Source organism: Microsporum canis, genomic scaffold (assembly GCF_000151145.1).
Source record: "Microsporum canis CBS 113480 supercont1.5 genomic scaffold, whole genome shotgun sequence".
Classification (NCBI taxonomy): Eukaryota; Fungi; Ascomycota; class Eurotiomycetes; order Onygenales; family Arthrodermataceae; genus Microsporum; species Microsporum canis.
Genome location: NW_003299165.1, coordinates 616049 through 634548, shown reverse-complemented (window position 1 = coordinate 634548; position 18500 = coordinate 616049). Strand labels below are relative to the sequence as shown.

Below are 18500 nucleotides of genomic sequence, written 5' to 3'. Positions count from 1 at the left end.
CGGGTTGATCCTTGCTCGAGGGTCCTCGAGGGAGCTCTGGACGTTGCATAAAAAGCGGTAGGTCACCTTGTCCCCTTCCGTTGCTTTCCCCGACTATTGGATTTCATTTCCTCGGCATTTCCCCTCTAGCCCACTTTCCCGTCGCTATATCCCTTTTCTCTTTCTCGTTGCAGTTGCACAAAACACACGTGCAATCACTCGCGACGAAGGAAACCAAAGGCGGGTGGGACTATGACAAAAGGAAAGTGGTCGAACCTCACCCCATAATCCCAGTCACGGTACTCCCTATATGCGCCTGGGTATGAGAGACAGTACAGATTCTTCCCTCCTTTTCCTCTCCAGCCTCAGTGCGCTTTCGGATCGTCGGTGAAGCGTTAGGGAAACCATTGATATGATAAATAACCCACTCTTCCCCCAACCTGGTTTTCAATTGCATCCATGAATCACCATCATTCCTCTTTTCCCCGACAAGTTCCAATCTCACAAGCAACCCTGAGCACTTGCCATTTTATATATATATTTGGATCTCGTGCTGATTATTAGTCTTCTTTTCTCCACAGCTGCGGCGAAACCTATTATGGTTTTGCGCATTGTTCCATATATTGTCACAGGCAAAGTGGATATTTCAAAGATACTGGGGACGCCAGAGGATGAGGAGAAGAATACGATAAGAATAAAGGAAATAATAACACCAGCAACAATCCCAACAATCCAGACAGGAATCAGAAAAGCGTACAGCGAAGGTTTCAAATCCCCAATTATCGAAATGGGCATCCCAAATTCATCAGTAGAGGAGTGGACGTACCAGCCAGCACCACAGGATCAGATTTCCATTCAACAACAACAACAACAATCGACAGTGCCGTCAAAGCGCGGCAAGAGTTCTCCCACGGGAAAAGACCGCATCAAGAAGCAGTCGAAGTGGTCAGCCGACGAAGATGCGCTGATCACCATACTTCGAGGCAAGGGGATGAAGTGGGAAGACATCAGCAAGAGACTTCCAAACAGAAGTCCAATAAGCTGTCGTCTCCATTATCAAAACTACCTCGAAAGGAGGAGCGAGTGGGATGAAGACAAGAAGAACAAACTTGCCCGCTTATATGAAAGGTAATTCCCCCATAGATCCAGAGTTGATATCAATACGTTCCATCCATAGACTGACCGAACATAGGTTCAAAGCAGATATGTGGGCTAAAATCGCCGAGGAGATGGCAATCCCATGGCGAGCGGCCGAAGCCATGCACTGGCAGATAGGCGAACGTGGCATGGCTCAACGAGCAGGTGTCACTCCATTCACATTTTCTAACGTCGCAACCTCGCCTCCCCAGAGAGTGCGAAGGGCCAGCCAGCCGACAATAGGCGCAACACGACGAGACTATCCTTCTCAAGTCACCCAGCTGCCTTCTGTCGCCGAACTCACTGCAGGCATTCCAGCATACGCAACACACCCATCTGCTGGAATGCACACAACATCACCACCTCGCTCCCCACCGAGCCCTTCCACACTTGAGGCATATCGAACAAACCCAAGACCGCACGAGAGGAGAATATAAACTCGGGCTAATCACCCTTATAAGTAATCAATACAATGATTGACGACTGACTGCATAGCGGGTCTGGGCGGACGGATTGCATCCAGGATATTTTGTTGGTGCTCGATTTCGGGGGCTTGTTTTATTATTTTGTCTTCATGAATGTGTAGCTTTAATCATGATTGTGTTATTTAATGTCTTTATCGCATGTTTTATTTGGCGACTGGTTTGTTTTATCCCGTTCAGACAGTTTTATGAAAAGCATCATGAAGTATCAAAGTCGACTCTGACGTCTGCTTCATCCTTTTCTAGATTAGGTCGTGAACCCCGCCGCTTTTTCTCGTCTTACAAATATCACGTGGAAACATATTACATAATTTATGATCCTTAGTAAGCTTTGATTACGCAGGCGTTCTTCACACACGATGATTTGACGCTTATACGGACCAAAAAGAGTGATTTAAAGATATAACAGTTAGCAAATATATCATGGCTATTCCAAACATAACTCTTCTTGCATTCCGTGGCAATATCAGCAGCCAAAGTGCACCCAAATTGTTCATGGAATTAACAAAGCATTGTGTCCTACCTAACAACTTGGTTGTAATTGTACGCGATATCGATCATGATGATAAGTAAAGTAGCCATACCCGTTCCTGGGCTTGGAAATGGATCTAGGCAACCATTTGATTCAAGGAGACCTTCATGTCCGTGGAAGCGGACATGCAACGGCCCACCAATTATCTTTTTCATATCCGTGGTCCAAAATTCTGCCGCGTGCAGCAGCAATGTCACTTTCTAGCTCACCCTCCTTGTAAAGATGGTAATATCTAAGGTAGGTGGTCGGTTCCGGCCCTTGCTTTGTCTTTAGCTCCTCGCCAGCTTCACCTGGGTGTATGTCCTCAGAAAATTTTTTGCCTCTGCTTCTTTTATCTTTTGCTTTTTTATTTTCGTTGGTCTTTAAAACCCATGGTACCATTACGTCTTGGTCATGATTAGCATCCCATCCACGTCTACTATCCTTTTGCTCCAAGGCCCAGACGTAAATAAGGGCCTTACCGCCAACTGTATCATCTCCAGTGGGCCGTTTTAGAGTATCTAGGATTGCGGCAATTGCATTTATCCTTCGTTCTGGAAGGGATAGGTGGTGTATCACAGCAATTGAAATCGCAAAATCAAAATAACCATCTGGGTGAGGCAGATTCAAAGTATCTGCTATTATTGCAGAATGTGGTTGATGTTGCTTTGCAATTGAAGTCAGAGCCTCAGATCTATATGGAACCGTTATTATGATTGAATGGGAAAGATGTCTGAGTAAAAACCAGAGGTCTCACCTGTCCGATGCCACGATAAATATGTTAGAATTAACCTTTAAATATTTCCCGTTACCACACCCAACATCTAGACCGATAGAACCGGCAGGGAGACCTTTCAAGAACCGCTCAACAATTGGCCATGGCTAAACTCAGGCTTAGAAATGACTATCATAATGACGACCCAAGGAGAATCAAGTGACGAAGAGCTAGACCAAACATACTTTGTATCGTGTGGAAGAAAAATGCGGTGCAATCTCTTGGTAGACCTTATGGACGTGCTCTTCTTCATATAATTCACTATTATTGTTTGCTTCCATGTTGACATCTCTCAAGGCTGAAATGTCCATGTACTCTGATGCAAGCAGAGACCATAAAATCGATTACATAACCGCATGGACGAAATCGATAAACGGGCGTTTACCGGAAATATATTAATCCTTGATCCGATGTCGGCTAGCGTTTATTTTATCTTGGAACCTTCTGTTTTAGTGGGGAGGAACTAGCTTTAAAGGGGGATTTGACATCCACAACTTTTGAGCCTTTCTTTTAATAAAACCCCTGAATACCATAAGCTGTTGGATAACTGTTACAGCTCTAATCCTATTCACCCCCTCCTCTAAAGATGGAGTCCCTTGTTAGCCCAGTCGATGTGTCAGTACTGGTGTCAGTTGCTACTGATAAAGGGGCTGATGATAAACCGTCATTTGCAACTGAACGCCGAGTAACCCCATCATGGACGGTCTCACAGTTGAAAGGAAAGCTTGAAACCATGACCGGGATCCCCCCAGGCAGCCAACGATTGATGTTAAAGTCCCCAGGCCGTGAACACCAATGGATGGATGGTGATGACAAAGTTATTAGTGTATGGAACCTTGCAAAAGGCTGTGAGATTGAGGTCGGTATAAGTAGACCCCTTTACCATTATTAGTCCTCCTTTGTTGATTCGCTGCTAAATTGATCCTTATTTTACTTCCATTTGCGAATGTCATAACGCATGTTTACACTAGAATCTGTATTAACAACTGTATTAGATCCATGACCAGCGCCCTGCTGCCGCGCGCCCAAACTTTACTGATGTTTCAACAACTGAGAAATTTGAGCTTTCTGACTCGACCTACGAGTCATTACCAAACAGCGTTCTTGCATGGAAGAAAGCTCAGAAGCTTGGACGTTTTGATCCAAATGCAGCATCCCCAGAAGACAAAGCAAGAGAACAGGTAGAGAAAGATATCAACGAGATCAAAACCAAAGGTAAGTTCTAGTTCTACACGTATTCGTTGAGCCTCTAGCCCTGATATTTCAACGAACAGGAATTAAAATCTCTGAACGGGCTATAATACTCCCGTCAACCCCGCCACATATCCGTAGAGGAACGATTAGATTTGTTGGCCCCGTTTCTGCTATCATATCACCTCTGAGTAAAACTTATTCAGGAGAAATACCCGATGAGCTGGCGCCGATATGGGTTGGTATTGAACTTGATGAGCCCACGGGCAAAAATGACGGTAGTGTGAATGGACAGAGATATTTCACATGCCCAAACAACTGCGGCTTATTTGTTAAACCCGAGAAAGTTGAGGTCGGCGATTACCCGCCTCTGGGGTTGGATTTGGATGAGGACATGGAAGAGATTTAAACATGACTTTATCATGGCATTTGCTCCGGTTAGAAAAAATGGATAATTGCAAGTTTGCGCTCAGTATAATCCGTGGGTATCAATCAGGACATTACGTTACTAAAAGCAGGGTGAGGAATGGTACAATCATATAACAACGCAACACCTTTACATGCATCTTATCATCAAAACCACCGCCAGCATGATTCCAATTTCGGCGGTTATTCTAATATAACATTATACACTCTCACACGGTTGTGTATGCAGGGTCTCGGTGGTATCAGGTAGTTTGGTGGAGGGGGTATAACTGCAGTCCATTCGAAAGATGCTTAATATAGATAGTATAGAGAATCCCGGTTGAGCAGCGCATACTGCAAATGAATAGAAAAGAGGTATGAAATGGATCCAACTATCATCCCGCTTGAGCACTTTGTTTAGGACGACCTCTCTTTTTACCTCCCTTCTCAGCAGCGTTGCCTTTGGGATGAGTCGGGGCCGCCTCTGGTAGGGGTGGAGCTGTCACACCAGTGTCAACATTTCCATCTGCATCTAGGGGTATGCAGCCCTGCGTAAAAAATATTGCAGCAGGCTTTTTATACTCGTTTGCAAAGCTGTAATTATTCCCTGGGGGATTTTGGTATAGTATTAGTAGCCACCTTCAAAATAAAAAGATCATATCATATGCGCTTGGAAATTCTGCTTACCTCGGGGAACTTGGAAAACACAGCCTTTCCCTGCACTAAACTGAAGACCTGCAATATCAACTCGAATTCTACCGTAATAAACGAAAAAAACCATGTGCATTCGCTTCGAATTTTTCTGTTTCTTGACTGCATTTGGAGGCATTTCCACGAATCCAGACCCGAGAAATGGTGTGCTAAGGATTTTGGCAAAGCGAAATGTAGAATCTTTGACTTCATGTGTCTCGATTGCCGAAGGAGCATAGGCAACATCTGTTAGAAGTCAGTTAACTCTGCTAATAAAAACACTCCTAATAATATTAATAATAAAATAACTTACCCATCATTTCTTCTTCTTGAGTACCAGTCTGCTTTTCTGGATCCCATATCTTTACGGGGCCATAGAACACGCCTTCCTGCGTCTCCCAGGGTTCGACACCTTCATCAGGCTCATCATCCGAATCATTTCCTCCTTTTTTCTTGTTCTTTGATTTCTTTTTCGAACTTCGTTTCTTGCCTCCTTGTTCGAGATCAGGGTCTTCTGTTCGAATGATCTCCTTAATTGTTGACAGAGGAAATCTATGACCAACTTCTGCCTCGCCGGTTCCGTAAACACATTTCTCATTACGCCAATATGCCAACGGCCGGACAGATACTCTGCCAGAGCGAGTATGCCGAACGGTCTCATCTGATGGTGTTTCTCGTCGTAGGATATATAAACTGCGTTTCTTATTAAGTGGTCCGTCATTTTTAGTAATATTGTCCACGACGTTTTTCAAGTCCTTCTCTTGTTCAGCGGTCATTTGAAGATTACTAGACTGAGTAGTTGCCTTCTTGGATTTCTTTGCAGGTCGTGGGTTCTCATCTTCACGATTTTCTGGGTCTCGTTCTTCCCGTTGGCTTTTTGGTTTCCTGCCACGCCGCTTAGCAGGAGGATCTGTGACTATATTTTCGCCATTCTTCTTCCCAGCTGCCTTGTCGGCCTCTTTGTGCTTTTTGCCTTTATTCAAACTATTCAGTACTGGCGGCGGCGAGTCCTCTGATAGCTCCGCTTCTACCTCAGACACTTGTGCATCTACATCATCATGTGCGGCACTTTCATGGTCATCATCAGCAGAATCAGCAAGTTGGTTATCTTCTGCTTCGTCTTCAATCAAATAATTGCCATCGTCAGAGAAGTCAGCGGCATCATCAGCCACTGCCTCAGAAGCTTCCTGTCCAGCCTCACCATCTTCCTCCATATCTTCCCCTTCCTCCACGTCTTCGCCTGCAGCGCCCTCTTCCTCTGCCTCTTCACCCTCCTCATCTTCCTCATCCTCCTCAGGCTGAGGTTGGAGCGACCGAACTTGTTTCAAAGGAGACCTTGAGGTTTGAGGAAGCGGATGAGTTATGTTAATTGTTCGTTTTGCGGCCACACGCGCAGATGTGGGACTAGAGAACTCGCTCTGTGGGAGAGGGGATGAGCGCAACCCTGGAGTTCGTCGAGGAGATCCACTCATGAGTGTTTTCATCGGAGAGCGAGATCGTGGTGGAGGTAGGTATGCATTTCGACCTCCTCGTCTGGCAGATAAAACATCTGATGGGTCAGGAATACTACTGCCTGGTAATTATATATTCCGTAAGCTACCGTTGTGTAGAATACACGTATAATGGCTCGGGGTGCAACGAGCTGGAGGAGAAATTAAGCATTATTTACTCACTTCCACCTGTCTCCATCTCTTCGGAATTCATTAATCCATCATTGGCAAATCCATTCGTTCTCACGGGGGATTTCTCGGGGGAAGAGAACATTCCCTCAATCTCTTCCATGCCATGTTCATCGCGTTTGCCTTCCTTTAATGTAATTCCAGTTCGCCTTCAATCATGCAGTGCGCGTCAGTAAATGAGCCCGAGTTAATAGAGAGACAGCAAATTACTACCTTCCGGCTTTTCCAACATTTGAATAATCAAACTCGCGACTCTTGACGGGGGGCCTGCGCGCCGCCATTGTCAAAGCTGTATACAATTTGGAGCCTGGTGTCGTAGCCCGCGCAGGTCAAGTATATAATAACTCCAAACAAAAATAGGCGGGTATTCTCGTAGTACTCTGCAAATGTGTTATGTCTGTTGGTCGGCGTTCTTTTTGCGAGTGATAGCTGTCACCAAGCTTATGTCTTGGATGAATATCAATTATGATAGCGAACAAGAAAGCGCAACACGAAAGAGGCGGCGCTAAACCCAAAAGACGCGCCAAAACAACCGCGCTTTATCGACCTCGAGATATATCCAGCCTCAACTTTTTGACCTTCGCTTATTTTATTGATAAAATCCAAGTAAGGAGAGTAATCAGACTTGAAGTTGCAATATTATATATATTATCCAATGGATGACTCTCAGAATGATGTACTGGATGAGCCTGCCCCTGAAATACGCAGCTCCAAAGGCACCTATGTTCCACCATCAGTTTACCACTCTAGCCTATTAGCTGGAGAGTCTTACGCCCATTATTCTCCCTGCCCGGCCGCTATCACCCCTTCGCTGAAATCCTCTACTAATGAGACAAAGACGGAGACTACACCATGTGTACTGGGCATCGACGAGGCGGGCAGAGGCCCGGTCTTGGGACCCATGGTCTACAGCGCATTCTACCTCCCTATGCACCTTCATAAATCTTTACTTGCAGAAGAGCACCATTTTGACGACAGCAAAGTCCTGACTCCTGAAGTTCGGTCAAATTTGATGCGTTCTCTGTGTACACCAGGCCATTCGCTACATAACTCCTGCGGATGGGCTGTCAAAGTTATGTCTGCTCGTGACATATCCTCGGGGATGTTACGACCTTCTATGGCAGCTGTTTATAATCTCAATGCACAGGCATTAGATGCAACTATTGAAATAATACGCGGTGTGGTCGAAACACAACGCATAGATGTCAAGGAGGTTTACGTTGATACTATTGGAAAGCCGGAAACGCACCAGGCTAGATTACTACGGGTATTTCCTGGTCTGAAGATTACGGTCGCTAAGAAAGCTGATTCACTATATCCCAGCGTCAGTGCAGCGAGTGTATGTGCTAAGGTTACGAGGGATGCTGCCCTGGAGGCGTGCTACGATAATTGGGTTAATCAGAGAAAGAGGAAAAGGGCTCAGGAATCAACAGGTGATGAGGCTACAGAGCAACAGGAGGACGTCATGAGTTGGGGTAGTGGGTATCCATCTGATGGAAAGTGTATTGGATGGCTAAAGAAGGATATGGATCCATTATTTGGATGGGGGACCGAGTGTCGGTTTAGCTGGGGTACCTCGAAGGAGCTCCTGGAGACGAAATCTGGACTCAAAGTCGATTGGCCCGCTGAAGAGGAGGATAGTTCAATGCTAGTAACCCAGTACTTCACATCAAAGTCAAAAGATGGCCCAAGTAATGAGTTGCGGGATTGGTATGGGCATAAGCCAGCGGAGATCTTTTAAAGGTTAAAGAGATGCTATCATTATCAGGGGGAAACTAAAATACATGTTTTTGAGGTGTATAGATAAAGGAAAAGTATTCTGTCAAGAAGTTGTTAATAATAAGCGATAATAAATCTTCTCTTTCACCCATACCCTTAGGTCCCGTATCAAAAGCACTGCGCCCGATTTCCTACTCCGACAAGCCGCCCATATAAAAACGAATCGACCAGGAAGCCGTAACAAAAATGGAGATTAAATGTATTGTGTCACCCTGCTACATTGTAGCCGTGGAGAAATAGTAATTGTCCCATAGGTATTCGTAGTCTTCAACTACGCTCCCTACAAGACTAAGTAGGGGTTTATCACGCAGCGAGCTTGTAAAGGATTTTATCCATGACCTTGATAAAATATTAGCTCCTAACAACCAGAAAAATTATAACAAGAAAAATACTTACTTCGTAACATTTTCGTAGAATGCACCTCTCATAACCCACCATCCCATGCTCCAACCTCTTTTGCTGAGTTCTTCCCTCTCCAGTTTTGATAAGCCACGTAGACCACCTGCGACCCTGTCGCGGAATTCTTTCTTGGCAAGCTGACGGCAAGTAAATTCCAGGCCAAAGCCAATGAGCCAGGGGGTCCAACTCTTCTTCTGCGTTCTATATCTCTGGAGTGCAATCGCATAGATGAGCGGCCGGAGAATATATAGCACTTCTGCAAGCTGGCCTGTCCCCGAAACCCTGTGTAATAATGTTTGTGGGGGTCTGACATCATCCGCAGTTAAAACTTTGGAGGTAAGGTAGGCCGAAATATCGTTCGCATCGGGTAAATTTGGCAACGACATTCCCGTCCGAGGCATTGTCCAGTTTAAATCGGTCGGTTCAGATGACTCACTTGGCGGAGTTTCCATGCCATTAAAGTCACCATTGTCTTCTTCCTCTGCCTGTCTTGGATCAACCTCTCTTTCGGGAAGTGGTGGGTTGACAATAGGTCGAGAATTCGTTATGCGTAATAATATCAATCTGCAGAAAGCCTTAACGGCCTCTATAACCACGACGACACGCCACCGAAGCTTCTCGCCCTTCCGGCGTGCCGCCATCTCCCACAATAGCTCGGTGTATTTGACCATCTGAAGCGCCAAGGCAACTTTGTGATATAGACGCGACTGGAAGCTCCAATACTTGGTATATCGAGTGTGCGGACTCGGAGTGGGACGTGGCTGAGAAGGGGGAAGGCGAGCAATAACTCGAGCAACGAGGGAGTCATGATAGAGGGAAAGTAGTTGAACACCCGAGTGAACTATTACGTTAGCCTATTAGTATTAACACCAAGACATGATTCCTGGTACGAAGCCGAATTACTAGGGGTAATAACGAACTCGACTCTGAGGCTAGCTCCGCTTCCCGGAATCGCCCTGGGATATAGTATTAGTACAAAGAGGCACATACAGCAAGAATGGCACTAATGGTGAAGCACTTACCCGGTATAATATACGTTAAGGAGCGCAATGCGGATTCAACCTGGCCAACTGAGCTGGCGTTTTTGGTGACAAACTCTTCGTACATCTCCAACATCTTTGCAGGCTGGAGGGCCTCCGGTAGTCGCTCCTGAAAACTCATTGCTGATATCATCTTGATTGCTTCATGAGGGAGGCTTCAAAACAACTGCAACGCCTCAGAAATCGCAGAGCAAAGCATTGTTGATTATCAACGAAAAAGCCCAAGAAGTTGCGACTTGCCTCGGCACTATGGTATTATCACGTGATATAGCTAGATCATTATCTAATAATTTTAAACCTAAATAACACGTCAACATAATAAAAGGCACAAAACGTTATGCATAGCAGGGCCAAAGCATCCGCTTGGACTGTTGCTGTAGGTGCTGTGCAGGCCAAGTGGCAAGTATGTAGACGTAGAGCGTTGGGGTTATTTTTTATTCTCATCTATAGTAATCATGCATATTGTTCCTGGTATTCTATTCGTCCGCAAACTTCCAATATCCGTTGTCCTTACATGCCTCTTTATATCTATCAAGGATTTTCTCCTGTTCAAATTTCTGTGCCATCATGCGGTCTTGTTCAATCTCCTGTGTATTCGGCATATCGGTCCTCCAATACCCAGGCGGCGATCTTCCGTGGCGATGGGCACTTCGATGCTTGCTAAACTTATTCGAAAGAATGCTGGCCTTGGCTTCAATCAAGATATCACGGATCTCGATGGGGGATTTGCCCTCTAGAAATTGTGCATAATTGCTACCTAGATCTTCTTGTAGAAGATCAAGGTCTGCTCGAGTAAGGGTGTTCAGCGAGCGAGGTTCCTCACCGAGCTCGTCTTTAGCCATGTTACGGTAGAGTGGGCCGCAACAATCTTGCCTTAGACATCCACGAAGCTGCTTCCTCATGCTCTTGTCTCGGACGACCTCATCGAATGCATAGTCCAGCCCTTGGTTTCTATTCGGGTTAAGCTTGAAGTGTTCCAGGCTAAGTTCATTCGGAGGCCTTTTGCGATAACGAGTTTGCGGGAGTATCTCATCATCTTCATCCACTTCCTGAGAAGAGGATACACCCTCACGACTCTCTGAATGCTGTGCAGAGTTAGGTTGTTGAATGGATGACGTCTTCAAAATTTTAATATTATCGTTTGGGGTTCGAGGGGTTGCAAACTTGCTAGATTTAGCTGTAGCCGCTTGAGGAGGAGTTGAGAGTAAAATAGGCCGCGGGGTATAATTAGTTTCCAAAAGGTCTTGGAGACGAGCCTGTCGCATTTTAGCGGCCGGTGTGCTTTCCTTAGCACCCGCAGTGTTAGAGGAGCGTAACGCTCTTCGTCCTGCCAAGTACTCCTCTGCTTCGTTGTCCTCAGCAACACGTGGAATGGCATAAGCACTTCTCGGGTAGTAAGGTTTTCGACGTTTTGACTGAGGCTCTGTATGGTCTTTGGGTTTTCGTATGGGGGTCACATTGGTATTAACAGACTGTAGAACTCGTCTTCCTCGCTTTTTGCCGTGCGATTCTATCTGCTGGCCTGCATTGAGTTCCAACTGATCTTCCTGAAGAACAGGTAAGGGACTGCGTCTGTCATGTAAAACGGCAAACCTAGGTTTGGGTAGTGGTGACTCGATTGGATCAAGTGTAGGACTGGAGACATGCTCATATCTACGTTCTTCGTAATGGATCGCATATTGCGGGATAGCAGCTACCTGGGCCGGCGAGCTGGGTACTGGTTCACTCTTAATGTCGAAAGGTTTATCAGCAGTGCCAATACCCGTAGGGCTCTGTTCCACTTTTACGGGATAGTGAGTGGGGGTTATGGCTCGCTGTCTGCGAACTGGCCTTTCTTTAACGATCGTTGGGGTATCTGGTGACTCTGGTGGAGGGAGCCGCCGCTCATCATACCTAAGGTCTTGCGATTGGGTTGACGCAGGATCGGAGCGATGATCTGGGGGTTGAGAAGAAGAAGGGTCCTTGTCGTGACCATCACAGCTCTGGGGCATATGACGTTTTATCGGAGGCAAGCTTGGAGACTCGGCAATGATTGTTTCCTTGGGATACCCTTGGCCGACTCTCCGGAACGTAACGGCCTCACCATTAACGACAGTCTCAAAGATGGTCTTTTCCAGCAAGCGGTTCCACTGAGCTAGCTTTTCATTGGTAGCCTTGTGTTTTCGGCGCAGTTTACAGAATGATTTTATCAGGTTGATATTTTCGGCGTAAAGGTCACAATAAAACCCGGAAACACGAGCGTAGAGGTCATAGTCCACAATTCCTGGAGACGAGTCGAATTTGTATATAAGGTCTTCGGGATCACGTCTCTTTGCCTCATCAAGGAGGCCTTTTTCGAAGACAGCATCGTCATCTTGTAGACGAGCGCTGTCTTGATCTCGAAGTTCCTGCTTGAGTTCGTCGACAGTTCCCTTGAGAGCCGCATTTTCTTTAGATATGGCTTGGATTCGTTGCTCCTGGCGTACTTGGTCGATATCATACTCTTTCAGCTTTTGAGAAGCTAGCTCAAGCTCGCGTCGGGTGGATTCATTTTTCTTCGATGTCTCTTGTATCAGCTTGAGAGCTTCGCTGTAGTGGTGTTGACATTGCGAAAGGGCTTCCGCTAGTCCTGTAAACGGATCCATGTGTATATTGCGGTAAGTTTTAGCTGGGAAGGGAGGCGTTGATTCTGTGCATCTCTTCGGCTTCGTCGTCGCCTTCTTAAACGCGCTCTCTTCGACGCGACGGAGACTCACGTGTTACATCATGTATGATGTAATCACAGATAAGATAAGATCGTGGCATCTTATCAAGAACGAAGCCGGAGCGAAAAGATTCATATAACTTACATGCCCATACCCGCACATATTCTTAGGAGGTCGTGTCCTCAGGTGCAGCTACATAAGGCCCTTGAGTCATGCTAAAACGTAGCCTACACGAGGATTCACCGGACGAGCGGCCATCCAAACGAACACGACAGCCAGATCGCCTTTCCTCGCTCAGTGATGAACTGCTCCTCCATGTTCTGAGCTTTCTTCCTATCCCATCTCTAATAACTTGTCAGAGGTTCGTATTACTCCAGCCTGTCATTCCTTGATGTATATCTAAACTAATTTTTTAAAAGGGTGTCTCACAGGTTCGCCGCGCTCGCAGGAGACTCGGAATTATGGAAGCGCAAATACTATTCCCGCTGGGTATGGCCGAGGGCCAGGCGGATACGGCAGGTCAGACAGGGAACCACCGTTAAGGGGCCGCTCGAATACTCACCCCGTGTATCGAGCTGGTTTAGCCACGGCCCGTTGACACAAGTAGGCGATGACAGGAATTGGAAGGGCCAGTATCGACTTCAGCATAATTGGTCCAGAGGCTCATGTCGTGTTACTGAGGTAGAAGTGGCCCAGCATCTGCTCACGCCTGTGGTTGTGAAGTTGGAGCATGGGGTTGTTTTCACAGCGGACATGGAAAATGGACTACGAGCTTGGTCGATTAAAGATACAAAAACGTGTCTTGCAACCGTATCGTTTACGGATGTAGGGGTTGGGGGTCACGGTTGTCCCGGAGTGCCTACCGCGATTGAAGTGACTACAACTGAGCGGAACCAAGGTAGTTTTGACGTTACAGTCGGTTTTGGAAACGGCGGCATAGCCGTTTATTCCTTTTCCTCCTGTCCTAACGGAGAGTCATTTGAACTCCAGCTCTGGCGTGTGGATTTGGCAGACTCGGCCGTAACAGCCCTGGCATCTCATAAGGACTTCCTACTTATCCTATCAGAGGATAAGGTCCTTTACCTCTATCAGCTATGTCGGGACAGTTTCGGTATGGGCCCGAATGGAAAGGAGGAGGAGAAAAACAAGAAGCAGTCGATACGGCTGATAGCGTCGCTTGTAGCGAACAACATCCAGCCACCGTTTTCTCTCTCCATCCGGACCACGCGTACTCACGCTATTGCGTCAGTCAGCTATACCTTTCCGCGGATAGGTTGTGGGTGGTCTGTCGGAATACAGGAGCTCTACTGGAACAAGGAGGGCGGTGACCTGACATCTCGACTGGCGACGACTGTGGATTCCCAGTACATAGGAAACGTCCTGACGGAACAGACCAGACAGCCGGCACTAGGCTCATCTGGCCCAGTCTTCTCGACGGCTCCCTCGCTATCTTACACCCAACCGCCCACTTCACTGTCCTACTCCCACCCATATCTTCTCGCATCACATGCAGACAACACCCTGACGATGTACCTGGTTGTCTCGACGGTCGATAACCTATCTATCAAAACCGGCCGTCGACTCTGGGGCCATACATCTGCCGTCTCTGGCGTACAGGTGAGCTCGCGGGGCAAGGCCGTGTCGGTGAGCACGAAGGGAGATGAAATTCGCATCTGGGAGCTTGAAGAAATGATATCCTCTCGTCCGGCATCGAAGACGGCGCTTCTCGGGGACAGAAGCGTCCAGCTCAGTCCAGAGCCTCGAAGATCAAGAACCAACCCGTTCAGCGTCCTATCTCGAGCAGTGAAGAGACAGGTTGCCGCCATGGAAGGTGTCAAAGGTATCTCCTCGGAGATAACTCTCTCCTGCATCAAGGGGCCGGTCGAGTTCGACGACGAGCAGGTGGTGGTTCTTCGTGAGCAGAGCATTGGCACACAATTACTCGGCTGCTACGACTTTACATAGTTGAAGGTATTCCTCCCAAACGAGTTGCTCCTAAGTGTTCACCCCTTTTCTTCTTTTCTTCTTCCTCTTCGTACTTTCTTGTACATACCTTATACATATAACTTCCAAGGATGATAACCCTCCAGGCTGCATTTAAATGAGAGTCACTTTTTTTCTCACACGGTTCAAGGCCAATCCTTGCATCTTGCAGTCACTTTCCCGGTCTTATACGGATAGACTGCATATAAACCACATATATATACTGCTATAGCCGGCCTTCAACCACCGAAGCCCCCGAGATTTTCCCTCCCCTTCGACCTCTCAGGACAATTCTGACATTTACTTGATCTCTGATTCGAGTACTCCAGAATCTGAGTACCTTGTACGAAGAAACGACCTTGAGAAACAGGGATAGCCAGATCAAGCCACCAAAGAAGAAAAAAAAACAAAAGGAATACGTATAAAAAGCGACAGATCGTCCAAAATTCTCCGAACCGTTTGATCGATCGTACAGCCCGTTGAGATCGCACACTCGCACAGGTTATGCAAAAACGACCGCAGGCCACGCCTCTTCCGTTATTTATGACCCGTCACCCTCGCTCGCCAGCATCTCTGCTGCATGGCCATGGCTTTTTTCTTTTCTTCCTCTCCCCGACGATGCCGACCATGACGGCTGTCCGATAAACAGTTTCGCCTCTGGCGTCAAGATTAAAAAAGAAATCCGGTTTTCAACCCTTTTATTCCTTCGTCTGTCCTGCAGGGTCAAGCCATGATGTGTCTTTCTTCCTTCTCGTCTGTCTGTCTCCTCTGACCCTGTGGCTCTTGACTTCTCTGTCCATCCCCCGTTAAGACGGGAAAACGAAGCACAGTTTCGCCACTCCTCGCCTGTCCTTGAGTATACAGATATATATATAATATGGGCGGGAGCAGGGATTGGAAGACGACGGTGAAAAGAAAAGAAAAAAGTGCCTCTTCCCGGTTTCGAGTGGCTTGCCGGTGGAGAAGAAGGACGGACAGCTGGCTCGTTTCTCACTCTCATTACTGATGCTTCGATGGCTCGATGGCGAGTTATCTATGTATCACACACACACACTCGTGGGGAGAAGCTGTATGTCTGAAGACTTTTCTCGCCTTTTCTTCTTTTCTTCTTTCTGTTCTTCTTCTCCAGGGGGTGTTTATATATTCATCCTTATATTCTCTTTTATATAAAAAAAAACCGGCCAGACCGCCTTCGCAGGTGACGCCGATAAAAAGAGGCAGTTTTTTTCTTTTCTGCCCATTCGAGAACTTCATCTTCTTTTCCTCTTCTTCATCTTCAAACATCAACATCAACTCTTCAGGTAAGTAATGGCATCTCTGTGTCGGCCCTCTTTTTTGCATCTGTCCCCGTTTTTGGTGTGTCTTGGTCAACCAGGTTCCTTTTTTTTTTGCCCCCCCCTCTTTTATTTTATTTTTTTTTTTTTATATTTTTTTTTTCTCTTTTAGGGCCCTTCTTCACAAGCGCCTTCACGTTTTCCAGGCCTTCGAGTTCCTCGCACACAAAAGAAAATATCATTTCTCTCCTCCGTTTTCTTCTACTCTATCTCAGACTGATCATTTTCTTCTTCTTTTTCTTGTTCTAGAAAAAGATCTCTTTTCGAATTCTCTTCTCGCCGGAGCCAGAAAAAGGACCCTTTTTCTTCTCAAAAAAAAAAAAAAAAAAAAAAAAAAAAAAAAACCAACCTCCCTCAAAACCCCAAAAAAGGAAGCAAAAGAAAGATAAAAGGAAGAACCAGATCTACCTTACTACAAGATGGAATACCAATCCGGCGGTCGTGGATGCTTCAACTGTGGGTTGCGCCCTTCTCTCTCCTGGCCCTGGTTTGATAGCTGTATGGGATGGTTGGGCTGGCATGACTTGACCTTCCAATTGCCTCTGCGCATGGGAGTATCTTGTTATTCTACCCCTTCACCCTGTTCTCCTGGCTATCCTGGGCTTGAATTCATCATCTTTTTCACCATGGACCCCGCTGACACACGCTCTAGGTGGCGAATCCTCTCATCAGGTTAATATGCTACGTTCTTCGTCTCTCCGTGGGATAACATTAATTTCTCCCTGATAGGCACGAGATTGTCCCAAGAAGGGAACTCCCACTTGGTATGCTCAGAGAATCATCATTACCTCCGTCAGTCCAATCAAATAAGGGAACCCACGCTAAATTTTAGATTCTTGGACACAACAGTTACAACTGCGGTGGTATGTCATGAGGAAATGCAATGCGAATTTTTTGAACCATGGAAGTATGCAGATCTTAATTTTTTCTTCTACGTTTATAGGACAGGGACACGTCAGTGAGTTTTTTGGCATTGCACTCGGAGAGCAGGTGTAGACTTGAGGAGACTCCCAAAGAGAGTGGAAGAAAAAAAATGAAAGAAAAAGAATGGGAAAGGAAGGGTTCGATTGTGCGTTTTAAGTCTTTCTGTAGCTGACCCCCTTTTCTCTTTCTTCCTTGTTCTAGGTCGTGAGTGCACCCAAGCTCCCAAGGAGAAGTCATGCTACCGGTGTGGTATGACCGGCCATATCTCTCGTGAATGCCCAACCAGCGGATCTGGTGACAACAACAACTACTCCGGCGGTTACTCTGGCGGCTCTGGTGGTCAGGAATGCTACAAGTGCGGCCAGGTCGGTCACATTGCCCGCAACTGCAGCCAGCAGGGCGGTTCCGGATATGGCAGCGGTGGCTACGGTAACAGTGGTAGCGGTTCTTACGGCGGCGGCGGCGGCTACGGTGGCCGTTCGCAGACTTGCTACTCCTGCGGTGGATACGGCCACATGGCCCGTGACTGTACTCAGGGACAAAAATGTTACAACTGTACGTACTTTCTTTGTTTCTTTCTAATTTTACACACAGAAGAAATAAATGATTGCTAACATTCTTTTCCAGGCGGTGAAGTTGGCCATGTCTCAAGAGACTGCCCGACCGAGGCCAAGGGTGAACGTGTCTGCTACAAGTGCAAGCAGGCCGGCCACGTCCAGGCCGCTTGCCCCAACTAAACAGCCAACTCGTCAAAAAGGTGTTGTGGAGAGGACAATTTTCTTTTTCTGCTTTCTTTATATGGCACATTCGCATGCATGCATTCCCCGGAAGTTGAAAGTAAAGTGAACTAAACAGAAAAAAAGAAATTGAGACCGTTTCCCGGTGATTTATCAAAAAAATAACTCGTCCATACCCCCTACCAATACATTCACCTCCCCTTATTTTATCTCCTGTCTGCACAATTGCCAAAGGAAACTTCTGATCTTCGAAAGGCTTGTATTCACTTTCAACATAACAACCAAATCCGAACTTCTCAAACTATTCGTTGAAAGTTAGTCTATCCGAAGAACCATTGCTTGTTGAATGGAAGGAAAGGGGGATCCCCCGTTGAAAGATATGAGAGAGAGAGAGAGGATGAAGCTGAAAGATGAGAGCAAGGAATGGATAAGAGAAAAAATACCTGTGAAATTTGTTCTGTGAAGAAACCTTTTTTTTTTTTTTCATGTCTCTTAAACGATTTATTGATATTACCGGCCTTTCTTCTCTTCCATTGCATTTTAACCCCCGTCAAGACTCCTTTTTCTTATATTCTTTACCGGCTGTGGTGTCTTCCTGTCTCTCACCTTGAAGCCTTTGCTACCCCTATGGCTTTTTTACATTACCAGCTGGCCCCAAGCCTGAAAATGAAGACAGATCGCTCCATTCGAAAAGATATCTTCCTAACTACTTCTACTTCAGCTATTGCCCTCTGTCTCTCTACGTTTTGGTCAAAAGAAAACTATTCATAT

The 18500-nt window shown here is 46.4% G+C and overlaps 9 protein-coding genes across 9 annotated transcripts; 5 read left to right on the top strand and 4 right to left on the bottom strand.

Annotated features, from left to right (window-relative positions):
- Positions 1-577: 577 nt before the first annotated feature.
- Positions 578-1553, top strand: MCYG_05302 (MYB DNA-binding domain-containing protein; the record flags this gene model as incomplete). Its single annotated transcript, XM_002845387.1, has 2 exons — positions 578-1107; positions 1172-1553. The coding sequence occupies 2 exons, from the start codon at positions 578-580 to the stop codon at positions 1551-1553; spliced, it is 912 nt and encodes a 303-aa protein (XP_002845433.1).
- Positions 1554-2235: 682 nt separating this feature from the next.
- Positions 2236-3165, bottom strand: MCYG_05301 (tRNA (uracil-5-)-methyltransferase TRM9; the record flags this gene model as incomplete). Its single annotated transcript, XM_002845386.1, has 3 exons — positions 2236-2803; positions 2867-2991; positions 3070-3165. 3 exons carry the CDS (start codon positions 3163-3165, stop codon positions 2236-2238), a joined length of 789 nt encoding a protein of 262 aa, XP_002845432.1.
- A 305-nt stretch (positions 3166-3470) lies between these two features.
- Positions 3471-4484, top strand: MCYG_05300 (tubulin folding cofactor B; the record flags this gene model as incomplete). The annotated part of the gene is made up of 3 exons (XM_002845385.1): positions 3471-3743; positions 3880-4099; positions 4159-4484. 3 exons carry the CDS (start codon positions 3471-3473, stop codon positions 4482-4484), a joined length of 819 nt encoding a protein of 272 aa, XP_002845431.1.
- Positions 4485-4875: 391 nt separating this feature from the next.
- On the bottom strand, positions 4876-7130 carry MCYG_05299 (cupin domain-containing protein; the record flags this gene model as incomplete). The annotated part of the gene is made up of 5 exons (XM_002845384.1): positions 4876-5087; positions 5168-5416; positions 5484-6743; positions 6844-6998; positions 7063-7130. The coding sequence occupies 5 exons, from the start codon at positions 7128-7130 to the stop codon at positions 4876-4878; spliced, it is 1944 nt and encodes a 647-aa protein (XP_002845430.1).
- A 374-nt stretch (positions 7131-7504) lies between these two features.
- On the top strand, positions 7505-8590 carry MCYG_05298 (ribonuclease H2 subunit A; the record flags this gene model as incomplete). Its single annotated transcript, XM_002845383.1, has 2 exons — positions 7505-7826; positions 7884-8590. The coding sequence occupies 2 exons, from the start codon at positions 7505-7507 to the stop codon at positions 8588-8590; spliced, it is 1029 nt and encodes a 342-aa protein (XP_002845429.1).
- A 253-nt stretch (positions 8591-8843) lies between these two features.
- MCYG_05297 (peroxisomal membrane protein PEX16) lies at positions 8844-10188 on the bottom strand (the record flags this gene model as incomplete). Its single annotated transcript, XM_002845382.1, has 4 exons — positions 8844-8967; positions 9025-9868; positions 9948-9983; positions 10050-10188. 4 exons carry the CDS (start codon positions 10186-10188, stop codon positions 8844-8846), a joined length of 1143 nt encoding a protein of 380 aa, XP_002845428.1.
- A 355-nt stretch (positions 10189-10543) lies between these two features.
- Positions 10544-12691, bottom strand: MCYG_05296 (conserved hypothetical protein; the record flags this gene model as incomplete). Its single annotated transcript, XM_002845381.1, has 1 exon — positions 10544-12691. One exon carries the CDS (start codon positions 12689-12691, stop codon positions 10544-10546), a length of 2148 nt encoding a protein of 715 aa, XP_002845427.1.
- A 272-nt stretch (positions 12692-12963) lies between these two features.
- On the top strand, positions 12964-14716 carry MCYG_05295 (WD domain-containing protein; the record flags this gene model as incomplete). Its single annotated transcript, XM_002845380.1, has 2 exons — positions 12964-13112; positions 13183-14716. 2 exons carry the CDS (start codon positions 12964-12966, stop codon positions 14714-14716), a joined length of 1683 nt encoding a protein of 560 aa, XP_002845426.1.
- A 1771-nt stretch (positions 14717-16487) lies between these two features.
- MCYG_05294 (zinc knuckle domain-containing protein) lies at positions 16488-17729 on the top strand (the record flags this gene model as incomplete). Its single annotated transcript, XM_002845379.1, has 7 exons — positions 16488-16524; positions 16721-16740; positions 16798-16832; positions 16918-16931; positions 17012-17026; positions 17194-17520; positions 17620-17729. The coding sequence occupies 7 exons, from the start codon at positions 16488-16490 to the stop codon at positions 17727-17729; spliced, it is 558 nt and encodes a 185-aa protein (XP_002845425.1).
- Between the last annotated feature and the right edge of the window lie 771 nt (positions 17730-18500).